The following is a 21317-nucleotide window of genomic DNA, read 5'->3' on the forward strand; positions in this document are numbered from 1 at the left end:
ATAATGTCGTATGCATTTAAAGTTAAAGTTAAAAATTTAAATTAAATTTATAATGTAGTATTCCTTTCTATGGACGGTCTTTTCATTTGTTGGTGTGAAGACTGCAAGTGTGTAGAACTTTTGATTACCTGATGAGACACACTTAGGCATGCTGTAAAAGAGATTTACACATTTTAATTTTCAAATTTCAATACTTTGCACTTTATACATAAACTTCTATAAAATGTGTGTTCATTTGTCAGCCTACATCACTCGCTGTGTCAGTATGTTGCTTCATGTTAACCCTTACAAAAATGTCCTGTGTTACAACATAAATTTACCACTCAACAAATGAGCAGCGTTAAATATAACAGGATTCAGCACTTTCTGTTGTACAGTATGACAAGAATTTACCATTTTTTACCGTAAATGAAGAAAATAATGTTTTCGAGGAGAATGCTCTTTATTTTGGTCGAGTGCCTGCTAACTGAAGTTCATCTCCCATCCTGTAATCGGCGGTGTGTGGTAGGAGAGCAGTTGGTTGCGTTAAAACCACCATCGAAGAAGAAATATAAACTTTAATTTGAAAATGGCGTCCGACGTGAGCCGTGATGGTTCTGAAAATAAACGCAAACTAGATGAAGATGAAGGCGGATGGGTCGGGCCGCTGCCCAGTGAGGCCACACAAACAAAAAAGAAGAAAGGTACTTTCTTGATTTTATGCTGCAAAAACCCGGAAGAGTCTATGACTGTGTCTCTAAACCTAGTGAGCTGCCTAACTAGAACCCTAGACAACGTTTGTGGGCATTATAGTTACTTATAATATGCCTAGATTGTAAGCTAATGAAGTTTAGCTTACAGTTAGCCGTTTCTATCAAATATTGCATGTCTTCTGTGTTCATAGCATCGTGCTGTTTGGTTTAGACTGAGATAACTGTTTTATTAATGGATCATATGTCTTCTGCTGCAGTTCTTGAGTATGAAAGATTGTACCTGGACAATTTACCCTCTGCCTCCATGTATGAGAGAAGTTACATGCACAGGGATGTTATAACACACATTGTTTGCTCCAAGTAAGTTCCCTCCAATTTGCCACCTCAGAATATTAATAATATATTAACATTGTTTTTATTGCATGCCCGGTCAGGCCAGTAGTTTTCGTTAACCCCACCACGAAAAAAACCCCTCTCTCAGTCTATATACATATATAATTATTTATGTTATTATAGCTTAGTAATTCCGCTGGAGACTCCAAAACCCAAAAATCATCATCAGCCAGCTAGATAAATTTACCTGATTGACCAGTTTAAAAATCTGACAAGCAGAGTTTACAACCTTATGTAACAGAAAAATAAATGCATATATTTGCAAATATATAAATATTAATATATATTACATATATTACTTAAATTTATACGTGTATGTATGTGTATTTATATACATATAAATATAAACAGTACATATGCATACATTATGTACACACAAACTTTTATTTTGGAAGCGATTAATCGATTTTACAGCCCTAAGACAAGTGCATTTGTTTGACTTGATTGTCATTTTTTACCATCCCAGAACAGATTTTATCATAACAGCGAGTCAAGATGGGCATGTGAAATTCTGGAAGAAGAAAGAGGATGAAGGAGTAGAGTTTGTCAAGCACTTCCGCAGCCATTTGGGTAGGTGTCCTGTTATTACAAAACCCTAGCAAACGCTTAGCGAACCGTCTAGAACAAGAGAGCAACACCATACCAAGCACTTCTCAGCGACTTACAACAAGCCTAGCATTGTGGTAGTGGGGTTTTCTTTCAGAAAATATATAAAAATAGTATTTGTAAATAATTTGTCTGTGTTTGTTTCTGGCATGTAGGTGTGATGGAGTGTATCTCCGTCAGTGCGGAGGGAGCGCTTTTCTGCTCTGTGGGTGATGATCAGGCCATGAAAGTTTTTGATGTCGTTAACTTCGACATGATCAACATGCTCAAACTCGGGTAAAATCTGGCTCTTCTGTGTGTGAATTTGCTGTAAGGTTTTTTTTTTTTTCATCCATGTTTTGCTTTATTTTAACCCTGTGATATTCCTAATTTTTTTAATGAAAATAATGTACCCTTATTTATGTTTTAAATAAAATATATTCTTTAATATTCTGTATTAAATATTTCATGGTCATAGACAATACTTTTAAATTATACACCATTTATTTCAAAATATGTAAGCAAAAATATTGAGCAGTTTGGTGTTATCTGGTGGGAGAAAGAAAGAAATGTGACCCTGGACCACAAAACCTAAAAAAAAAAAATAAGGGTCAATTTTTTGAAATTGAGATTTATACATCATCTGAAAGCCGAATAAATAAGCTTTCCATTGATGTATCGTTTGTTAGGATAAGATAATATTTGGCTGATATACAACGATTTGAAAATCTGGAATCTGAGGGTGCATAAAAATCAAAATATTGAGAAAATCGCCTTTAAAGTTGTCCAAATTAAGTTCTTAGCAATGCATATTACTAATCAAAAATTGTTTTGATATATTTACGGTAGAAAATGTGCAAAATATCTTCATTGAACATGATCTTTATTTAATATCCTAATGATTTTTGACATAAAAGAAAAATCTATAATTTTGACCCATACAATGTATTTTTGGCTATTGCTACAAATATACCCGTGCTACTTAAGACTGCTTTTGTGCTCCAGGGTCACAAATGTGTATTTTTGTAAGTGTGACTATTTTTTTAAGACCATCCCGCTTTTTATAATCATGTCCATTATTTGTGTGTGTGTGTTCATATAGCAAGTTTTATGCTATTCTGATAACGTAAAAAATTCAAAACGTAATTTTTTTCAGTTTAAAGTGACCAAAGACCATCCGAGGATTAAGTAAGTTTCTTTTTTTCCCAGCTTTCATCCAGGCCAGTGCGAGTGGATCTATAATCCGGGAGACGCCATCTCCACCGTAGCCTGTTCGGAGAAATCGACTGGGAAGATTTTTGTATACGACGGACGGGGAAGTAATCAGCCCCTGCACACGTTTGCAAAGATGCACACCACGCCACTGTCTCAGATCCGCCTGAATCCCAAGTATCGCGTCATAGTGTCGGCTGATAAAGCGGGAATGTTGGAATACTGGACGGGGCTCCCGAGCGAATTCAAATTTCCACGGCAGGTGGAGTGGGAGTTCAAGACCGACACGGACTTGTACGAGTTTGCCAAATGCAGAACGTATCCCACCAGCCTGGCGTTCTCCCAAGACGGCAAGAAAATGGCCACCATCGCCACTGACCGCAAAGTCCGGATTTTCCGTTTCCTCACTGGGAAGCTGATGAGAGTGTTTGATGAATCATTAACCGTAAGTTAGTGTCTTATCATTTTAATAGTTATATATTTACTGATTTTAAAGGTTAACAAATGCACGTTGGAAGAACTTCAAGTAATTTGTCGTTGGTATGCACTTGATGGCAGATGTTCACGGAGCTCCAGCAGATGAGGCAGCAGTTGCCTGATATGGAGTTTGGCCGCAGGATGGCGGTGGAGCGAGAGCTGGAGAAGGTGGACGGCATCCGACTGACCAACATCATCTTCGACGAGACCGGACACTTTGTGCTTTACGGCACTATGCTGGGCATTAAAGTCATAAACGTGGAGACTAACAGGTAGAGAATACACAGCACACAATAAACACACCTCTTCTATGATGAGCATGTTTGTCATTCCGAAATTATTTTTTGTAGGGAGCATAATGTAAAATCTGTCAAGGTGGCACAACTCTTCCAATATCATAATAAAGAAAAGCCTCATTTAAAAGAATGAAGTTCTACACAAGAAGCTTAGTTTGTTTGGCATCACTATTATTATTCATTATAAAATATTTTAACATAAATGATTACTAATATGTAAAATTAAATATCATATAGAGGACCTCTGCCAACACTCATGATTGGGTCAATCTCTTAAAATATCAGATGACTTGAATAACGTGGCAAAATCAGTTCAGGTTGTGAATTGTCATGTGGTACAACTCCTCAAAAATGGAATATTTGAATACATAATTTTTGATATTTGTAAAAAGTACTTCCTTTTTTTACCCTTTTTTGCAAATATTATATTACAAATGTCTACTTTTAATGTATTCAATTTTTCACACCATTTTTTTTTTTCTCAATGTAAATAACATTTAACAGTTGCATGTTAACGGTTCTTCATGGAACCTCAGATTGCAAATAAAGAACCTTTATTTTTAAGAGCTAATGTGTAGGGGGAATGTTATTACTTTATAGTTTATGGTTACTCCACACGAGTCATTACATTGAATCTTTTCAGCCGTTCTGAAAGTCTTTTTTTTTTTTTACTACTGTGTGTCTGAACTGTTTTTGCTGTAAAGGTGTGTGCGGATCTTGGGCAAACAGGAGAACATCCGTGTGGTGCAGCTGAGTCTGTTTCAGGGAATAGCCAAGGCCATGCAGGCCGCACCAACCATTGAGATGAAGGCCTCTGAGAACCCAGCGCTGCAGAGCACTGATCCAGACCCCACCATCTTCTGCACCGCCTTCAAGAAGAACCGCTTCTACATGGTGGGATTCCAGAAACTCACAGCTTTTCCAGTGTTAGCTTGAAACCTTGATTTTTTTTCTGTTAATATCCAGAAGAATCTGACACACTTTAGACTCTATAGGGTGTAGCTGTTCACACTAAGGATGATAATGTTCTGTTGATTATAAGTGTGGGCTGTATTTATATTCAAAAAATGGTGGAAAAGTTCACAAAGAGAGAGCCGGAGGACACCAAGAGTGCTGATTCTGACCGTGACATCTTTAATGAGAAGCCGTCTAAAGAGGAAGTGATGGCAGCCACACAAGCAGAAGGGCCGAAAAGAGTGTCAGACAGCGCCATCATTCACACCACAATGGGCGACATCCATATCAAGCTCTTTCCTGTGGAGTATGTTTTGTTTTATCGTTTAATATAACAAACTCATCTACTTAAACTTTACAATTATTGTTCATGCTGTGAACGGGCCTTAATAATATACGTTTATTTTGAACAGTTCACAAAGAGAGAGCCGGAGGACACCAAGAGTGCTGATTCTGACCGTGACATCTTTAATGAGAAGCCGTCTAAAGAGGAAGTGATGGCCGCGACACAAGCAGAAGGGCCCAAAAGAGTGTCAGACAGTGCCATCATTCACACCACAATGGGCGACATCCATATCAAGCTCTTTCCTGTGGAGTATGTTTTGTTTTATCGTTTAATATCAGTTTGGCCTGAGAAGCCAGTATGCTTGTTTATTTATTTATTTATTTTTCTCCTTAGATGCCCCAAAACTGTGGAGAACTTCTGCGTCCACAGTAGGAACGGTTATTACAACGGCCACATATGTCATCGTGTCATCAAGGTATGAGCTCCTGTCGAGTGTTTAGACGTGTGCCTCCGGATTGGTGGATGTGAGTTGAACAGGTGACTTCTCATGTGTAGGGGTTCATGATCCAGACCGGAGACCCCACAGGCACAGGGATGGGTGGAGAGAGCATCTGGGGGGGAGAGTTTGAGGACGAGTTTCATGCCACACTGAGGCACGACAGACCCTACACCCTCAGCATGGCCAACGCAGGCCCGGGAACCAACGGATCGCAGTTTTTCATCACTGTCGTCCCAACTGTAAGTCGTCCAGACAGCTTTGTATTTTTGTTTGTGGTCAATAAGTTTTTTTTTTTTTTTTTTTATGAAATAAAAAATTTAATTTATTGCTGTGATGCAAAGCTGAATTTTCAGCATCATTACTCCAGTCTTCAGTGTCACATGATCCTTCAGAAATCATTCTAATATTTAATTTCATATTTTAAAATGCTGATTTGACGCTTAAACATTTCAAAATTTTATCGGTGTTGAAAATAGTTGTGCGGATTTTTTTTTTTTTTTTTTTTTTTTTTTTTAAGAAACGGTACTTTTTTCAGAATATAATTTTTTTCAAGATTTTTAAAATTAGTTTAAAATTAACAAATGTTTTCATCACTTTTGATCAATTTAATGCATCCCTGCTTAATTTCTTTAATAAAAAATAAAAAAAAAAAAAATTGGGGGATTGAGATCAATGCACATTTCCTCAATTCATTTCTGAGTGATTTTAATTAAATCATTTGGGTGTATTTCAGCTACAGTGTCCATTTTGCTTATGAAAAAACCATATTCACTCTGTTATTGCTGTAAATTATACAGAACAAAATTATGAAACTATGCCATTCTGTTTCTATATATTATTCTATATATTTAACAGATACAAGAATCAACTATGAATAATATGTTAACTGTTGTAACAATGTATAGAATTATTACAGAATTAAACTCGAGAATTTTATCATGTACTTCTATGCTTATATACACTTTTTAATGTATTCTATTAAAATATTCCATTGAGTAATGTTAATTGATGGTGATTCAGTAATTCATGTTAATTTATTGAAGGATCCATCATACTGATTCAGATGAGCTCGTGAATCTTTTTGAATGATTCGGTAAAGGTTCTGGAATCGGACACTGAATATGCTGTATTTTTTCACTAAAAACGCGTGAATCAGACTACACTGCTCACGCTGTATGTATTGTGTGCCCTATGATGACTTTTGCTTATTGGGCTCTAGTTTCAGCAGCAGAGGCAGGAAACACCCAAATCAATCATAAAAATCGCCCTAACTACACAATTAAGTCATTCAGTTAATGTGTAGTCATAAAATAAATGTCACACCATTGTCACTTTGTGAATGTCTTGTAGTTACCATGAATCTGGGAAAATCACTAAGTTACTCATTTTGAGCGGAGTCAATTTAATTAACTTTTTATCTAATTTTCTCTCCAATTAGCCCTGGCTGGACAACAAGCACACAGTCTTTGGGAGGACCACTAAAGGTATGGAGGTGGTCCAGAGGATCTCCAACTTAAAAGTCAACCCCAAAACCGACAAACCGTATGAAGACATAAGCATCATAAACATCACCGTCAAATAGATGTGCAGTCTGAGCTGTTCGCTTCTGATTTTGTAAAATAAAGTATCTTTAAAAAAAAAAAATACTGTTTCATTAGTGAAGTGTTTCAGCTTTGTTTTTAATAGCATAACATTATGAATGGTTATACAAAAAGCCGTCATCAAATCAACAACAAACGTGGATGTGCACTGTGCTTCTTGAGAGGCTTCCAAAACTCACATTAACGACTAAGCCTTTCACAACTTCAGATCCTCCTGCGATAGGGGACAAGGAAAGGCTTCACACATGCGTTTCACCTAAGTACAGTTAGTCAACACTACATAGCAATGAGGATCAATGTTTCAAACCAAAGGATGGTTCCTAAAACCGACTAATGTGGATAATGTGTCAAATAATGGAGCGTTTACATACAGCCACATCTGTGTTATAGCTGAAGTACACCGATGAACCAATATTCACATAATGTTAACAGTGTTTGCTTTAAGATGCTAAGAAATACTTGCTCTAACAAATGAGATATTAATGAGCAGTGGACCAATGAACTGGGAGCGAGTTAATACATTTTATGACAACTACAATCCTCCTTTGAAATACAAATATCAGTAACATTATTTTTTTTTGCCACAGACACATCCATCTCTCCAAACATGGTGAAAATACACCTACACCCATGCACCAGTCTTAAGACCACAATGTACATTTCAATAAATATTTAAAGGCTCATTTAAAGCCAAAAATTCACAATAGCCATAAAAAACAAGAATAATGGTATGCCTTTGGGTGAATCTCACAAAAATGCATGTGGGTTACATTCACAATATATATATTTTTTCTTTGATATTAAAGGAAATCATGACCTATTCATGTTATTGGCAGGTTTTGTGAAATTCACCCCATTACTTACATGTAACTTTTGAGCAATGGATTTGATCACATGTCCTTTCTTACCATTTCAGCAGCTAATCTGACACATTAACAGGCACTTCACATTGTAGAAACCATGAATCTGGTGATTGATGCCTAGTTTTCTCCTTACCTAAGGGGCTTTGCCTACGATTAAAACATTTAATAGATCTATTTAAACAACACTATTGGGACTTCATGAGGGTGTCTGTACAGAAATGACCAGTATATTTTGCTTAAGCACATCTACTATATATGTGCAAAATATCTCCAGGCATTAGTTACTATTACACAAATGACCAAAATGAGTAAAGTGACCATGAAAAGATGAGTATCATAAACTACATGTTAAAGGAATAGTTCAGCCAAAAGTGAAAAGAAATGCTGAAAATGTACTCAAGATGTAGATGAGTTTGTTTCTTCTTCTGAACAGATTTGGAGAAATGTAGCATTGCATCACTTGCTCACAAATGGATGCTCTGCAGTGAATGGGTGCCGTCAGAATGAGAGTCCAAACAGCTGATAAAAACATCACTATAATCTACAAGTAATCCACACCACTCCAGTCCATCAGTTAACATCTCGTGAAGCAAAAATCTGTTTGCAAGAAACTTAATTCATCAAGACGAGCTAAAATACGAGTCCATAATCCATAATACTGCTTTCTCCGGTGAAAATTGAGGTCTTGTCTGAATCAGGAGAGAAATACGCACAGATCAAAAACCGTTTACAAGCCATAACAGCTCTAAACAAATATATCAGTGGATTTTGATTACAAACACAGCTTTTTGTTTCACAAGATGTTAATTGATGGACTGGAGTGGTGTGGATTATTGAAGTTTTTAATCAGCTGTTTGGACACTCATTCTGACGGCACCCATTCACTGCAGAGGATCCACTGGCGGGCAAGTGAAGTAATGCTACATTTCTGTAAGTCTGCTTCCATGAATAAACAAACTCATCTACATCTTAGATGGCCTGAGAGTGAGTACATTTTCAGCACATTTGACTGTTTTTGACAGAAAGTTTAGTTAATGTCCATCAACTTGTTTTTAAAGGAATAGTCCAGGTTAAATGCACATTAAAGAACAGCATCTGCAAATGTTTTTGATTACCACTCTCTGTAATAGGGACCCAAGCAGGGACTATGTAAAAACCAACAAAAATCATTTTTACAGTAAAGCATGTACAATGGAAGTCTACAGGGCAACCAAAGCAACTGCCACAGCCGAGTTGAAATGATGTTTGATGGTAACTGGCAGCATGTTGCCATGTATTTAACCTGGAGTCCTAGCTTAAATCACTTTTATTTAAGCTCCACTTATGTACACCATTGAGCCACGAGCGCACACATCAGCAAGTCTACTAATGTATGATGGTATGACGTGGTACTGTGGGTAAACACGAGCAGGGTGATTGCAAATGGCATGGACCGGCTTGAGTTTTAAGTCGTAAGTCTATTAAGTGTGGTTAAGCGTCCCTCAGGCCACATCCAGAACTCCTGCAGCCACCAGCTGGCGTGAGAGCCAGTCTAACCCCTCGTGTAGACCCATGCCGCTGCGGGCGTCACAGCCCTGGATGTGCCAGCTGCGGCCGCAGCACAGTTTGTGTAAGCTCAGGAGCTCCGTCATCTCCTCCACAGACACCGCACCGGGGAAGTCCTACAGAGAGACAAATCTTGTTTATGAGTTCAAGGTCAAGGATTTGATTCACAAAGAACACACATATTGGCAAAATGCAATAATCTGACAAATTCATAATATACACCACGTGCATATTTATTAGGCAAGTTGATATTCTGATTATTATTTTTTTCTTCACATTTTACCAATCTATGTCATCAGCAATTGATTATTAAAATATTTTTCTATACATGTGCATATAAGGCACAATAATGAGATGTGTTTGTGTGAATGTCCCTCCACTCAGAATTTCTAATTAAACTAAACATTTGTCAAATCTCTCACCTGTTTGTTGGCGAAGATGAGCAGCAGAGCATCTCTGAGCTCTTTCTCGGTCAGCAGTTTGGCCAGTTCACTGTGAGACTCCATCAGCCGGTCTCTGTGACAGCTGTCAATCACAAACACCACCGCTGGGAGACAACAGAAGACCAATTTCAGTCATACACACTCATTATGCAAGTAATGTGACTGAGTTTCAACACCACAGTAAAGTGAACTGTTACCTTGTGTGTTCAGATAGTAGTGTTTCCATAGGGGACGGAGTTTGTGTTTGCCACCAACATCCCAAATGGTGAATTTCAGGTTTTTGTACTCAACGGTTTCTACATTAAAACCTAAAACAGAAAGAAAACCTCTGATTATCTAAACAACGAGGCATGTTGGGATTTGTATACATCATGTATTGCAGTCTCATGTAGATACCTATGGTTGGTATAGGCTGCATAAACTCATCTTGCTTCAGTTTGAAGAGAATAGTAGTTTTGCCAGCTCCATCTAAACCCAAAGTCACAACCCGGATCTCCATTTTTGGACCAATGTGCACACGGTTGTCCTGGGGAAAAGATGAACTCATCAGTTTAATTAGGATGACCATACGTCCTCTTTTTTTCCCCCAGACTGGGATTCCTAAATTGCCTAAAATGGCTTTGTTTTTCTATTGGTATGCATTCATCAAACTACTTTTCAGTTATTACCTTCAGCAAGTATGAAAATAATAGGAAAACAAACCAAAAAACAGGCATTTTAGGCAATTTAAAAATGCCCATCAGGATGTATTGTCACCTTAGTTCAATATATAAAAAAAAAAACTTAAAATACAAATTGAATTTTTTTTTTTAATATCATGAATTACTGCACCACATAACATTTTACAAGCTGAACTAACCTTGCTATGACACAAAAAGGTCAAATTACCTTGGTGAAAGTAACAGGGATGCCTGCATCCAGTTGAATGTGGTCTGCCAGCTCTGTAAACTGCTGCTGCTGTTTCTGCAGTGTCTCTAGTAACCGGTTGATCTCCTGTTTTGCCAAAACCACCCTGCAATCATCCTAGCGGAAAAACACAACAACAAAGCAACTCAAATGCCTGAACTGCTTATGATCCCACTGATCCTGTCAGGTGTTGAGTCTACCTGTTGCAGTGTTTTCTCACAGTGCAGACAGGCAGTGGACACCTGTGACAGCAGTATGGTCATGTCCTCCTGCTGCTGTCGAAGCCAGATCAGCCTCTCTCGGACGTGTGCGTCCACCACGCTCAGAGCCATCTCCTCCTGACGGCACAACGTCTCGTGTAGATCCGCAAAATAGGCACGCACGCAAGACCGGGCGCTTTCGGCTGTTCCTGATACCTGAGTGGAAACCAAGGGAGAGTTCAGTGGAAACTTATTTAGATTGCAAATGCAATATGAACACCCAAAACACACTCATACATGTTCAGTGTGAGCCATGCCCATGCTGTCCTCCACGATCTGCTCTCCTCCTTCAATCTGCTGCACGATGCCCACTAGTTTCCTGGAGTACTCCGACACTTCCTCTGTGAACGTACGGATGCAGTGTGCCATATCCAGGATAGATGCTCGGATCTGGTTGGCTTCTGCCTCTAGAACAGCATGCTGGTGAAATGTTTTCATGAAAAAAGATTGAACATGTGAATCGGGCTCGGTACAAAATATCCTCTTTGCAATAAGACAGAAATGTGTGAATGATCTCAGGATGGGTAAGAATTGTTTGACTGACAGTGAACTGATTTGACTCTAGATTCACTGGCATTGTATTTGATTCAACTAAATTGAGAACAACTGAATTAAATTAAATTCAATACAATGAACAGCAAATTAAGTAAAATAAATACATACATGCATACATACATAAATGAACAGTTTTGTTTTTGTATAATTGATAGACTATTATATGTCTTGTTAATACTTTGAATCGGGGATATAGTTAAACTGAAACTAAAATTAAAACCATTAAAAAACATTTTCGTTATTCAAAATAAAATAAACGTTAACAGAAATAAAATATTTAAAAATTCGATTTCAGCTAGTTGCAGTTCTCATTTTAATTTAGTATAACTGAAGTAAAACAGTATAAACTGAAATAAAAAATAAAAACTATACAGACATATAAAAAACAAAAAATTACAAAAGCACACAACACAACAAAACTTCAACTAAAAATAAAATAAAAATAAAAACAGAAAATATAAAAATAAAAACTAATATATAAGTTATAATATGATACTAATATAACACTGTTTAAATTCATTTTCCACATTTTATATTTAGTTTAGTTAAGTCGTGAAGTCATTTCGTTGTGTGTGATTTATTTTTTTAATAAGTCTATACAGCTTTATCATTCTTTATTTCAGTTTTAGCTTTGGTTATTTTAGTACTTCAGGTTAAACTAAATGAAAACAGGAAATATTGCCTTGGAAAGTAGCTGAATTTTTTTTTCTAAAATATTTTAATTCATGTTTATTTTATTTCAAGTAAAAAATTATAATAAGTTTATTTTAAGTAAAATGTTTTTTTATGGTTTTAGTTTGTTTTATTTAACAATAATAATCCTGCTTCAGTGTTTCTGCACCAGAAATAACACAACTGCAAATGATTATTTAAAGGGGTCATATGATGCGATTTCAAGTTTTCCTTTTTTCAAGATATTTCTTAAATACAATGCAGTTGCATCAGCAACTTTAAGCAATGCATCTAAAAAACAACAACTGCATTGTTACATTCCTAAAAATGTTAATGAAATCAGAAATTCTGCTACAAGACTCAATATAGGATTGAAACTGAACCAAAACTTCGTGAATAAGAAAAACTGAATCAAGAAATCCAAGCCAATATTCTAAGCCTAAAGACTAACAAGTGTTTTTGAATTATGCTGCATTAAAGTTCTGCACCTTATGTCCTTGATGCTTCCCGTACTCCTTGCACACGCAGCACATGAGCGGCCCTGGCTGGCAGCTGTCTTCCAGGCAGACAAACTCAATGGCGTGCACCTGGTGCTGTGGACAGAGCATCTTCTCATGGGGCTTATCTGCCAGCGGCACACGCCGGTGTTTGGTCAGTGTTCGGGTGGAGTGGGTGAGCTGGGAGCACTCGGCACACAGGTGTGTGGCACAAACCGTGCAGTACATGGAAGCAGTGTGAGTCTCATCCTCATCACAGCGGATTATGCACTAACGGAGACATGACAAAAAAAATCCTTAACCATGACGCAATATGATACAACGATACACACCCTAATTTATTGGTGCCATAATAGAACCCACAATATAAAAATATATACATAGTTTATATATAGCTTATAAAAGGAGCCACAGCAATAAGATAACGGTTTAAAAAAGTAAATAAATGTACTGTATAATTAAATATAGTAATAAAATATTACAAGAGTAAAAATTGGTATCATCTTTTTGCGGTATGCCTATTTATAATATATTATTATTATTAATGTTATTACCATTATCATCATAATTGTTATTATTATTAATTTAGAAACACCCATTTTAGAATAGAAAATGTACATCTCTAACCTCGCCCATCTCTCGAAGCGCATCCTCCGACATGCCTGACTGATTGCTGGCCCCATTCTGCAGCCGTTCAAGCAGTTCTAGCAGAGCAAAGTTCTTCTTCAGACCCCACACACCCGAGTCCCCTGGAGAGTAAAATCAGACGGAGTGAGACATTTCTTTCCACTATGTACGTAAATCCTAATTTTAGGATTATACTGTTACAATAAAGAATAAAAAGGCAATGTTAAACTCACCCAGCTCCGTGGCCTGTCTGTCAAAGGGGCAGCGAACTGCCCTGCCGTGAAGAGGCAGACGGGTCAAGCAGTCGGGACACACCGTGTGTCCACACAGCAGCAGCCGCGGCACCTTGTCGCCTTGCAGTGAAAACACATCCTCGCAAACACCACACTCCAACACCTTGAGAATAGCACAGACATATACAAATAAAAGCTTTTTATAAAATGTTTTGTGCCGTGTAGATAATAATTAATTAATAATTAAACCAGTATGTGTGTTCCCTGGGAATCGAATCCACGACCGTCTGCGCTGCTAATGCAATGCTCTACCACTGAGCCACACGAACAACAAATGTGTTTAGAAGTGATGACGGGTTCCTGCTTTTCCTTGATTTTTGTCCATTTTTCCATTGAGTTTCCTTTTATTTTCAAGTCTTTCAATACTTTTGGTTTTGGCCCCAATTTTATTAATGCAAGTCAAACGTTGTATTATAATGGAAATGCTTCAATCAAATTACAACATAGGCTGCCCTATATATACTTTTCTGCTTCCTATGCAATTATTAGCCATCCACATTCAAAATAGTCATTTAAAGTAACAGATAACTGTAAAGCAGAACTCAACTGTGAAGATTATATAGTGATAATTTACATTCTGAAATCCCCTGAGCTTGCACAACTGGGGCCCGTTTCAGAAAGGAGGTTAAGTGGAAACTCTGAGTATGTTAACCCTGAAATGAGGGAAACTCTGGGTTTTCCGTTTCAGAATGGGAGGTTTGTCAAACCGGAGAAAGCAGGGTAAGTCAAGCCCGTTTCTGAAAGAGAGGTAACTTATACTCAGAGTCAGTTACCATGGTAACTTACTCTGTGAACCTAACCTGGTCAGAAGCAGGTTTTCTTTGGTAAACCCAGAGTTTCTTTCGGTTTCCTCCCCTTTTTAGAGAGCAAGCGATGTTTAAATACTGCATTCATTCATGCATGCTGCAAAAATGCTTTTCTTACTATTTTTTTTCTTATTTCAAGTACAAATATAAAAAAATTCTTAAATCAAGATGGATTTTCTATATAAGAAACTGATATTTAGTCTTGTTTACTGGGGGGATCTAAATTAAGTGCATTTTACTTTAGTAAAATTATCTGCCAGTGTGGTAATAAAAATAATCTTAATGCAAATGTAAAACAAGATTATTATTATTTATAAATAACGGTTTCTTCAGTGGTGTAGGCAGTACGCGTTGGGCGCGGAGAACTAGCTTGTGACGCGATTGACCAGGTTCGAGTCCGGCTTTTGCGGAGCTCGCTCTTCTCACTTTTCCCATCACATATCACATTAGAATTTATTTCAATAAAAATTAAAATGTTCTAAAAGTGGAAGTAAAGTGCCTAACGAGTGTTTAATAATGAGCCTGAATATCATTTTTGAAAAGGAATTCCCCTCTTAGGTGACTCTTGTGGTGGGGGATTTTTTCAAATTCGGAGTGTCTATTTACACTAATTGCCTTAAGTGCCTTGTTGACAGAGGCTATTTACACAAACTCCGCCCACCAATGTCTGATTGGGATAGTGAAAAAAGACGTTATCAAACTTCCAATCCAGTCCTTTACAAAGAACTTCCAATATATCTCCAGAACTTTGTTTTCCTACCTCCAGGAGTGCCATCTATTATTGCCTTGTTTATCTAAAAGAATCAGAATGAGCTTTATTGCCAGGTATGTTTACACATACGAGGAATTTGTTTTCGTGACAGAAGCTTCCGTAACAGGATGACAGTGACAGAACAAAAAACACAGATTTAAAAATAAAAAAAAAAGGTGCTCTTTTCCTTTAAACCTAGCCAAAAAGCCATATGTGTTGACTGTGAAACACAGTAGACTTTAATTATATGCATTTATGGTGTAATTACTACATTTTCTGTCAATCCATGTTCATATTTACAGCAAACAATGCACTGTTACTTTAATTCAGCGCGTGCAGCGGAAACGATCTCTGTCTGCACTGCTGCAGACGCACCTACTGGAACGCACATCCGTTAACGTGAGCGCAGAAAAAAATACGCACCACATTCGCACTGCAAACGGAGTAATGTGAACCTGGCTTTATGTGTGTGCGCTGCGAGTGTGCATGAGCGCTCAGTCTCCAGGAGAGCGCGCGAGCGCTGAATAGTTAACACTGGCAAGAATTAAAAATAAATGCAATTTATAAATGTTAGTGACGATGCGACACTGCCTCGATTGTGCAAGTGACAATTCCTGTGTCAACTGTGCAGCGTGCAGCTGGCTTATAGTGCAGACGCGATTTGATTTGAAGCCATTTGCGGTTTTTGAGAGAGAAAGTCGAGAGCGCGCGCGGTGATTCACTCACGCTGTTTGAGAAAGTATGTCTCAGAAAGTTTTCAAGTTACTTTATAAGTTATTTAATGAAGAAATATGAACTGTACCTCACCTTCAGCATTATAATGATTTCACACGCGCCAGACAGAGACTGAGACGGTGCCGCTGCATGTCGTGCAAAACCTCTCACGGCAGAAATAAATCTTGAGATCGGTTTTTGAGATTGGCCTTTTTAGAGACCGCCGATCAATCATCCCAAAGCGATTATCGGCCGATAGTGATCAGTAGCCGATTAATCGGAGCACCCCTAGTTTGTACACCAGAGTGTAGCTTATGTCTCAGCTCATGATTCAAACATGAGAGACCATTTTGGATGAAATGACACAAGCTGCAGCCAAAATGGAGAACAAGATGGAGATCAAGAAATTTACAGATGTGATGAATTATGACACTGAGACGGGTGACGGCTACATCCCTGGATTGTGGCATGGAAACCCCCCAATGGCACCTTGAACTTGCTCTTGCTATAAATGAAGTCATGAAAAGTTAAAATATATTTATTTTCTTACAATAAAACCATATCCAAATGTATATATTCTTCGTGAAACATTATTTCACCTATACAGTGGGGAAAATATTTATTTGATCCCCTGCTGATTTTGTAAGTTTGCCCACTTACAAAGAAATGAAGGGTCTGTAATTTTTATGGTAGGTTTATTTTAGAGACAGAATACCAACCAAAAAATCCAGAAAAAACACATTATATAAAGGTTAGAGATTGATTTGCATTTCAGTGAGTGAAATAAGTAAAAAAAAATTTTTTAAAAAAGGCAACAAAGGAGTGGCTCAAGAAGAAGCACATTAAGGTCATGGACTGAGTGGAACACAGATTAGTCCTGTCACTTTAAGAAGCTACTCCTAATGTCAGCTCGTTAGGTGTATAAAAGACACCTGTACAGTACTGTACATGTACAGTAAGAGCTTGATTCATCGATCCGGTGATCCTCGTCGATGTGACGAGCTGCTTCAGGGGATGGTTCATTTGGTAAAGAAGGTACTTCCTTTTGACTTTGATGATATCGACCGCGTTGGGAGCAGTGCGCTCGTCATGGTTTGAGGATCGATCAAGGTTCGATTAAAGGACTCAGCTCAACGTGCGGCAAGCAAACGGATCAGATGGACTGGATAAGAAAGGGGAAAGTGCCAGTTTGTTTGAATGGACCGCAGTGAGTATGATGAATTGAACTGTGTTAATCAGATGAATTCTGAAAGGACAAAACTTACTTTGTTGCCTTTACTTTAGTATTTATACCTGCAATGGACACTGTGGCGTATGTTCTCTTTACTAATGAACTGAATATTAATCAATTTCACATTTAAGAGTTGACATTTTAATGAGTAAGAAAAGAGGTGTTGAATTTACATCCCGTTCTTGATTATCAGATTGACTGCCTATTAGTTGTGAATATTGCTGTTATTTTCTTTATTGAAGTCTAAATACAAAGAGAAAATGTCGAAGTCAGATGCAGGTGCAAACGATTTGAATAAGCAAAATGATGATTGTGTTGAAACTCAGAGTGAAACTATACGTCGCTCAAAACGCGCTCCTGTTCTTACCGAAAAAATGCAAGCATACCAACAAGAAGAGTCACAGAAAAAAGAGAAAAAGATTACTCATTTGTATGATAAGTGGAAAATTGAGGCCCGTAGCGCTCGCGAACGTCTTAAAACTGATATTGCAGTGACACAGTTGGCTATGGTAATTGATGATTTGGAGTCAGCAAGGAATAATATTCTGAGTGTGTATGATGAATTTAGGCAGCGTGCACCACCCACTATGGAAATGAGACGAAAAATTGATGCGTGTGAAGCGGTCACAGCTGATATTATTAAAATCATTCATGAGAGGATATCAGGGGTGGATGGAGATTTTGACGCTGAAAAGGAAAAAGGGCGTCTTCGAACATTGCTAGATCATAGATATGCATACTCGATTTTTGGGTCGACTGTTTCACGTGTCAGTCAAGGGGCTAAGTAGTCACTCCAGCCAATGCTCTGTTGTTTCAAGTCTAGCTGCCAAACGAGTAGATGCTGCTGCAGATTTAGCGGCCAAGCAAGCCGTTTGATTCTTTACTAGAAGAAGAAAAACATAAGGAAAGGATACAGCAGTTGGAAGAGCAGCACAAAAGAGTTATTGAGGCTGAAGTAAAACAATTGCAGCGAATACAAGCACAAAAGGACGTGAGAGCTGCGCAAGTTAAGTTAGAGGTCTATGACAAAGAGATTGTTAAAGAAACCACATGCTCATCTTCAGATTGTGGCAAGATCAAAGAGGAGCAAGACATTACTCGGGTAAATCTTAAAAGGAAGCACGAGGGGTCTCAGAATTTGTCTAAAGTGGATCTAAATATTGAAGCTTCTCAGAGAGAATCTGTAAAGAGGAGTTGATCAAAATCCTGATGTGTGCAAACCTGGTGACCAACTACAAAAAATGTCTTACCTCTGTGCTTGCTACCAAGGGTTTCTGCACCAAGTACTAAGTCATGTTTTGCTTGAGGATCAAATACTTATTTCACTCACTGAAATGCAAATCAATATCTAACCTTTTATATAATGTGTTTTTTCTTGATTTTTTGGTTGGTATTCTGTCTCTATACGTTAAATAAACCTACCATAAAAATTACAGACCCTTCATTTTTTTGTAAGTGGGCAAACTTACAAAATCAGCAGGGGATCAAATAAATATTTTCCCCACTGTACATTCATGGATACTTTTGTTCTCTTGATATCCTTAAGAGTTACTGAAAATGCTTAGTTAACAACAAATTAGTTAAAATTAGGCACTTATCTATTTTATCTGTTGTTCTGTGGCCGTGTGTTACACAGGCATGCATGTATGACTGAGTTCACAACACTGCTGACATCTACAACTTGTTAATTAATCCAGGAGACTTAATTTGTCAATCACATGCTAGCAATGTTACCAGAATAAATTATGATAGTTTTGTTGTGCTGAAAATCTTATTGTCTGTCGTGCGTATACAATTAAACATGGTAACCACCATCAACAACTCACAATCATATTACAATTATACGATATATAAACATAAATATGATATAAATCAATATCATATAAAATCACAGACACATAAAAAAAAATCTATTATTTTGATAATTTGTTTGTCAGGAGTATTTTGAGATTTTGTGCAAATCAGAGAAGTGGCCTAAGAAAAAAGGAAACATTTGAAATGTAGAATTTATTTATTAATTTAGAATGCAGAAATGTATAAGCACATTAACAAGTGATTTGAGCACACAAGGATTCAGATGAAAGATTAATTTGTATTCTCACACCATAAGAGTTATAAGGGTCAATATCACCATAGAGTGCCTTTCAACCCTCACAATACTCAAATATTTTGGTTTTAATTTCCCATGCTCTTTATGTCTTATTATCATAAATAGTTCTGGCATATTTATGCTGACAGGGTGGACATATTAAGCTTTGGCAAAGCAAGTAAGGAAAGTCATGCGAAGAAAATTTGTCAATTGAAAAGTCACCAACTTAACTCACCTCAGCCCATGAAATTCCCACCACTGAAGAGACAAAAAATTCGATGTCCTGATGTCACTAAAGGGGATGGCCTTTTCTTAAAGGGGTGGATTCCCCAATATGACAGGGTGGACAACCATTCAAGGGACATGGACAAACTCTTCTTTTTTTGTTAAATAAAAATTTTGTTTTTATTACCAAATGATCAATACACTCAAGTTGAGCAATCTCTTATTTAACAAAATACTAATAGGATATTTTTTTAATTCTATGATTTGACAATATTCTACTATTATTCAAATTTAATGAGCAGTGCATGGGACATAGTAAAATAACACGCATCCTCTTACACAAAACTAAAAAAAAATCTAGAAAATGTATCTAAAGAGCTAATGCTTTTGTCATGAATATAAAAACTTAGCCTAATATAACACACCCTTTCATAGTCATTTTTATGTTAAGTTATCATGGCAAATGAGTTATTTATGCACAGGACACCAAAAGGCAACCTACAGTGATATTGACCCACAAACAAAAATGTAGATTCTCACCAAATTAAGCATCATGTAGTCCTTTGTACATATCTTGACAGTTACTTTAAGCAGGGTGCGAACCACGGGGGAGCTAGGGGGAGCTCGGCTCCCCTTAATAAGACATGGGCTCCCCTGAAAACGGGATTTGTGAAATTTTGGGGGGTCTCAAAAAATATTGACAATGTTTTATTTTGACGTGCAATTTCAGTTTTGTGTAATGTGATCATCGTGGATTATTATGTGTAAAATTGCAAAAATATCATTCATTCATGCATGACGGCAATTTAAACCTAATTCACTTCAATAAAGATAACTATACATGCTATTCTTGTCATGAGCATCAAGGTGTGGGGGCGCTGCGGTGCAAATTCCACTCATGTTTAGTACATGTTAACTCAAAGATTCGTAGAAAAAAAATAAACGCTGGGCTCTGTCGTCGATTCTAAAAATAAAACAAGTGGGCTCCCACAAAAACCACGGTATAGTTCGAACACTGACTTTAAGCAAGCAAGTAAAAATATTCAGGCCCCATGCAGTGCAGTTTTCATAGTTTATTTTTCAGAAGCTTACAAGATAATGTTTAATAAAACACATCCAATTTGTTGCTATCCTCTAAAAAATCAGGGCCGTGCACAAACATTTTAGGGGGCAGGTGAAAAAAAAGAGTGCCCTTCTCACAATTAGTGTTTAACATTTTTAAATTACTTTAACTACAACTACTGTTAGAAATCGCATTTTGAATTTGCATTTTTATTCAGCAAGTCAGGTGCTTTTGCTCAGATCAGTGCGAAAATTAGACCTTTTTATGCAGGCAGCAAACAGGCAGTGTTGTTAAATTAAACTGGCCGATGGAAAATAAGCTAAAGTACAATTAAAAGTAACATTTAGGAAATAATATAGGCTACATAGCCTATTTATGACAATATAACCAGCAAAACCAGTCATTGGATTGAGATGGTTGGCGACACTGGGTTGTGACTGAGGCCAAGATGGACGGAAGTGGAGTAGAGTCCGGAAGTGATCTGGATTTGGAGGATGTAGATGGCGGGGGAAATGAAAGAAACAAAAGTAGTAAGTGGACTTTAGTAGAAAAACGGAAAAGAAGGAAAGATTGGAGTCAAACATCAGGAACAGAAAGTGAGAGAGAATGTCATCAGATGAGAACAAGAAAGGAGGAGTTTAAGGTATTGGTGAAGTTTATGTCGGAAGAAGCAAGTAGTTTGAATCCCTTGAAATTGACTAAATCACTGAAGGAAATGGTAGGAAATATTGAAAGTGCTAAGATGTTGCGAGATGGAAAAATGATCATTTTCTGCAAAGACA

At 37.3% G+C, this 21317-nt stretch overlaps 2 protein-coding genes across 2 annotated transcripts; one reads left to right on the forward strand and one right to left on the reverse strand.

The window, feature by feature from the left end:
* The first annotated feature begins 509 nt into the window (after nucleotides 1–509).
* Nucleotides 510–7003, forward strand: ppwd1 (peptidylprolyl isomerase domain and WD repeat containing 1). The gene is made up of 11 exons (XM_016557793.1): nucleotides 510–683; nucleotides 950–1052; nucleotides 1552–1655; nucleotides 1847–1967; nucleotides 2880–3327; nucleotides 3441–3631; nucleotides 4360–4549; nucleotides 4735–4916; nucleotides 5289–5370; nucleotides 5451–5633; nucleotides 6833–7003. Exons 1-11 carry the CDS (start codon nucleotides 569–571, stop codon nucleotides 6974–6976), a joined length of 1863 nt encoding a protein of 620 aa, XP_016413279.1. The 5' UTR covers nucleotides 510–568; the 3' UTR covers nucleotides 6977–7003.
* Nucleotides 7004–8810: 1807 nt separating this feature from the next.
* trim23 (tripartite motif containing 23) lies at nucleotides 8811–14897 on the reverse strand. The gene is made up of 11 exons (XM_016557799.1): nucleotides 14889–14897; nucleotides 13597–13792; nucleotides 13364–13485; nucleotides 12728–13006; nucleotides 11250–11432; nucleotides 10953–11168; nucleotides 10735–10869; nucleotides 10243–10372; nucleotides 10044–10154; nucleotides 9826–9950; nucleotides 8811–9519 (listed from the first exon to the last, which is right to left on the reverse strand). Exons 1-11 carry the CDS (start codon nucleotides 14895–14897, stop codon nucleotides 9340–9342), a joined length of 1686 nt encoding a protein of 561 aa, XP_016413285.1. The 3' UTR covers nucleotides 8811–9339.
* Nucleotides 14898–21317: the final 6420 nt, after the last annotated feature.

This window comes from Sinocyclocheilus rhinocerous, unplaced genomic scaffold (assembly GCF_001515625.1).
Source record: "Sinocyclocheilus rhinocerous isolate Xijiao unplaced genomic scaffold, SAMN03320098_v1.1 scaffold317, whole genome shotgun sequence".
Classification (NCBI taxonomy): Eukaryota; Metazoa; Chordata; class Actinopteri; order Cypriniformes; family Cyprinidae; genus Sinocyclocheilus; species Sinocyclocheilus rhinocerous.

What these genes read in the sequence shown, in the direction of transcription:
- trim23 (XM_016557799.1), bottom strand. An exon ending in CAGACAGGCCACGGAGCTGG is followed by an intron (nt 13,486 to 13,596) that starts GTGAGTTTAACA and finishes TTTACTCTCCAG; the next exon opens with GGGACTCGGGTGTGTGGGGT. An exon ending in TCATCTTCGCCAACAAACAG is followed by an intron (nt 9,520 to 9,825) that starts GTGAGAGATTTG and finishes GTCTCTCTGTAG; the next exon opens with GACTTCCCCGGTGCGGTGTC.
- ppwd1 (XM_016557793.1), top strand. Translation starts at nt 569, where the DNA reads ATGGCGTCCGACGTGAGCCGTGATGGTTCTGAAAATAAACGCAAACTA. An exon ending in ACACACATTGTTTGCTCCAA is followed by an intron (nt 1,053 to 1,551) that starts GTAAGTTCCCTC and finishes TTACCATCCCAG; the next exon opens with AACAGATTTTATCATAACAG. An exon ending in TATGTCATCGTGTCATCAAG is followed by an intron (nt 5,371 to 5,450) that starts GTATGAGCTCCT and finishes TCTCATGTGTAG; the next exon opens with GGGTTCATGATCCAGACCGG.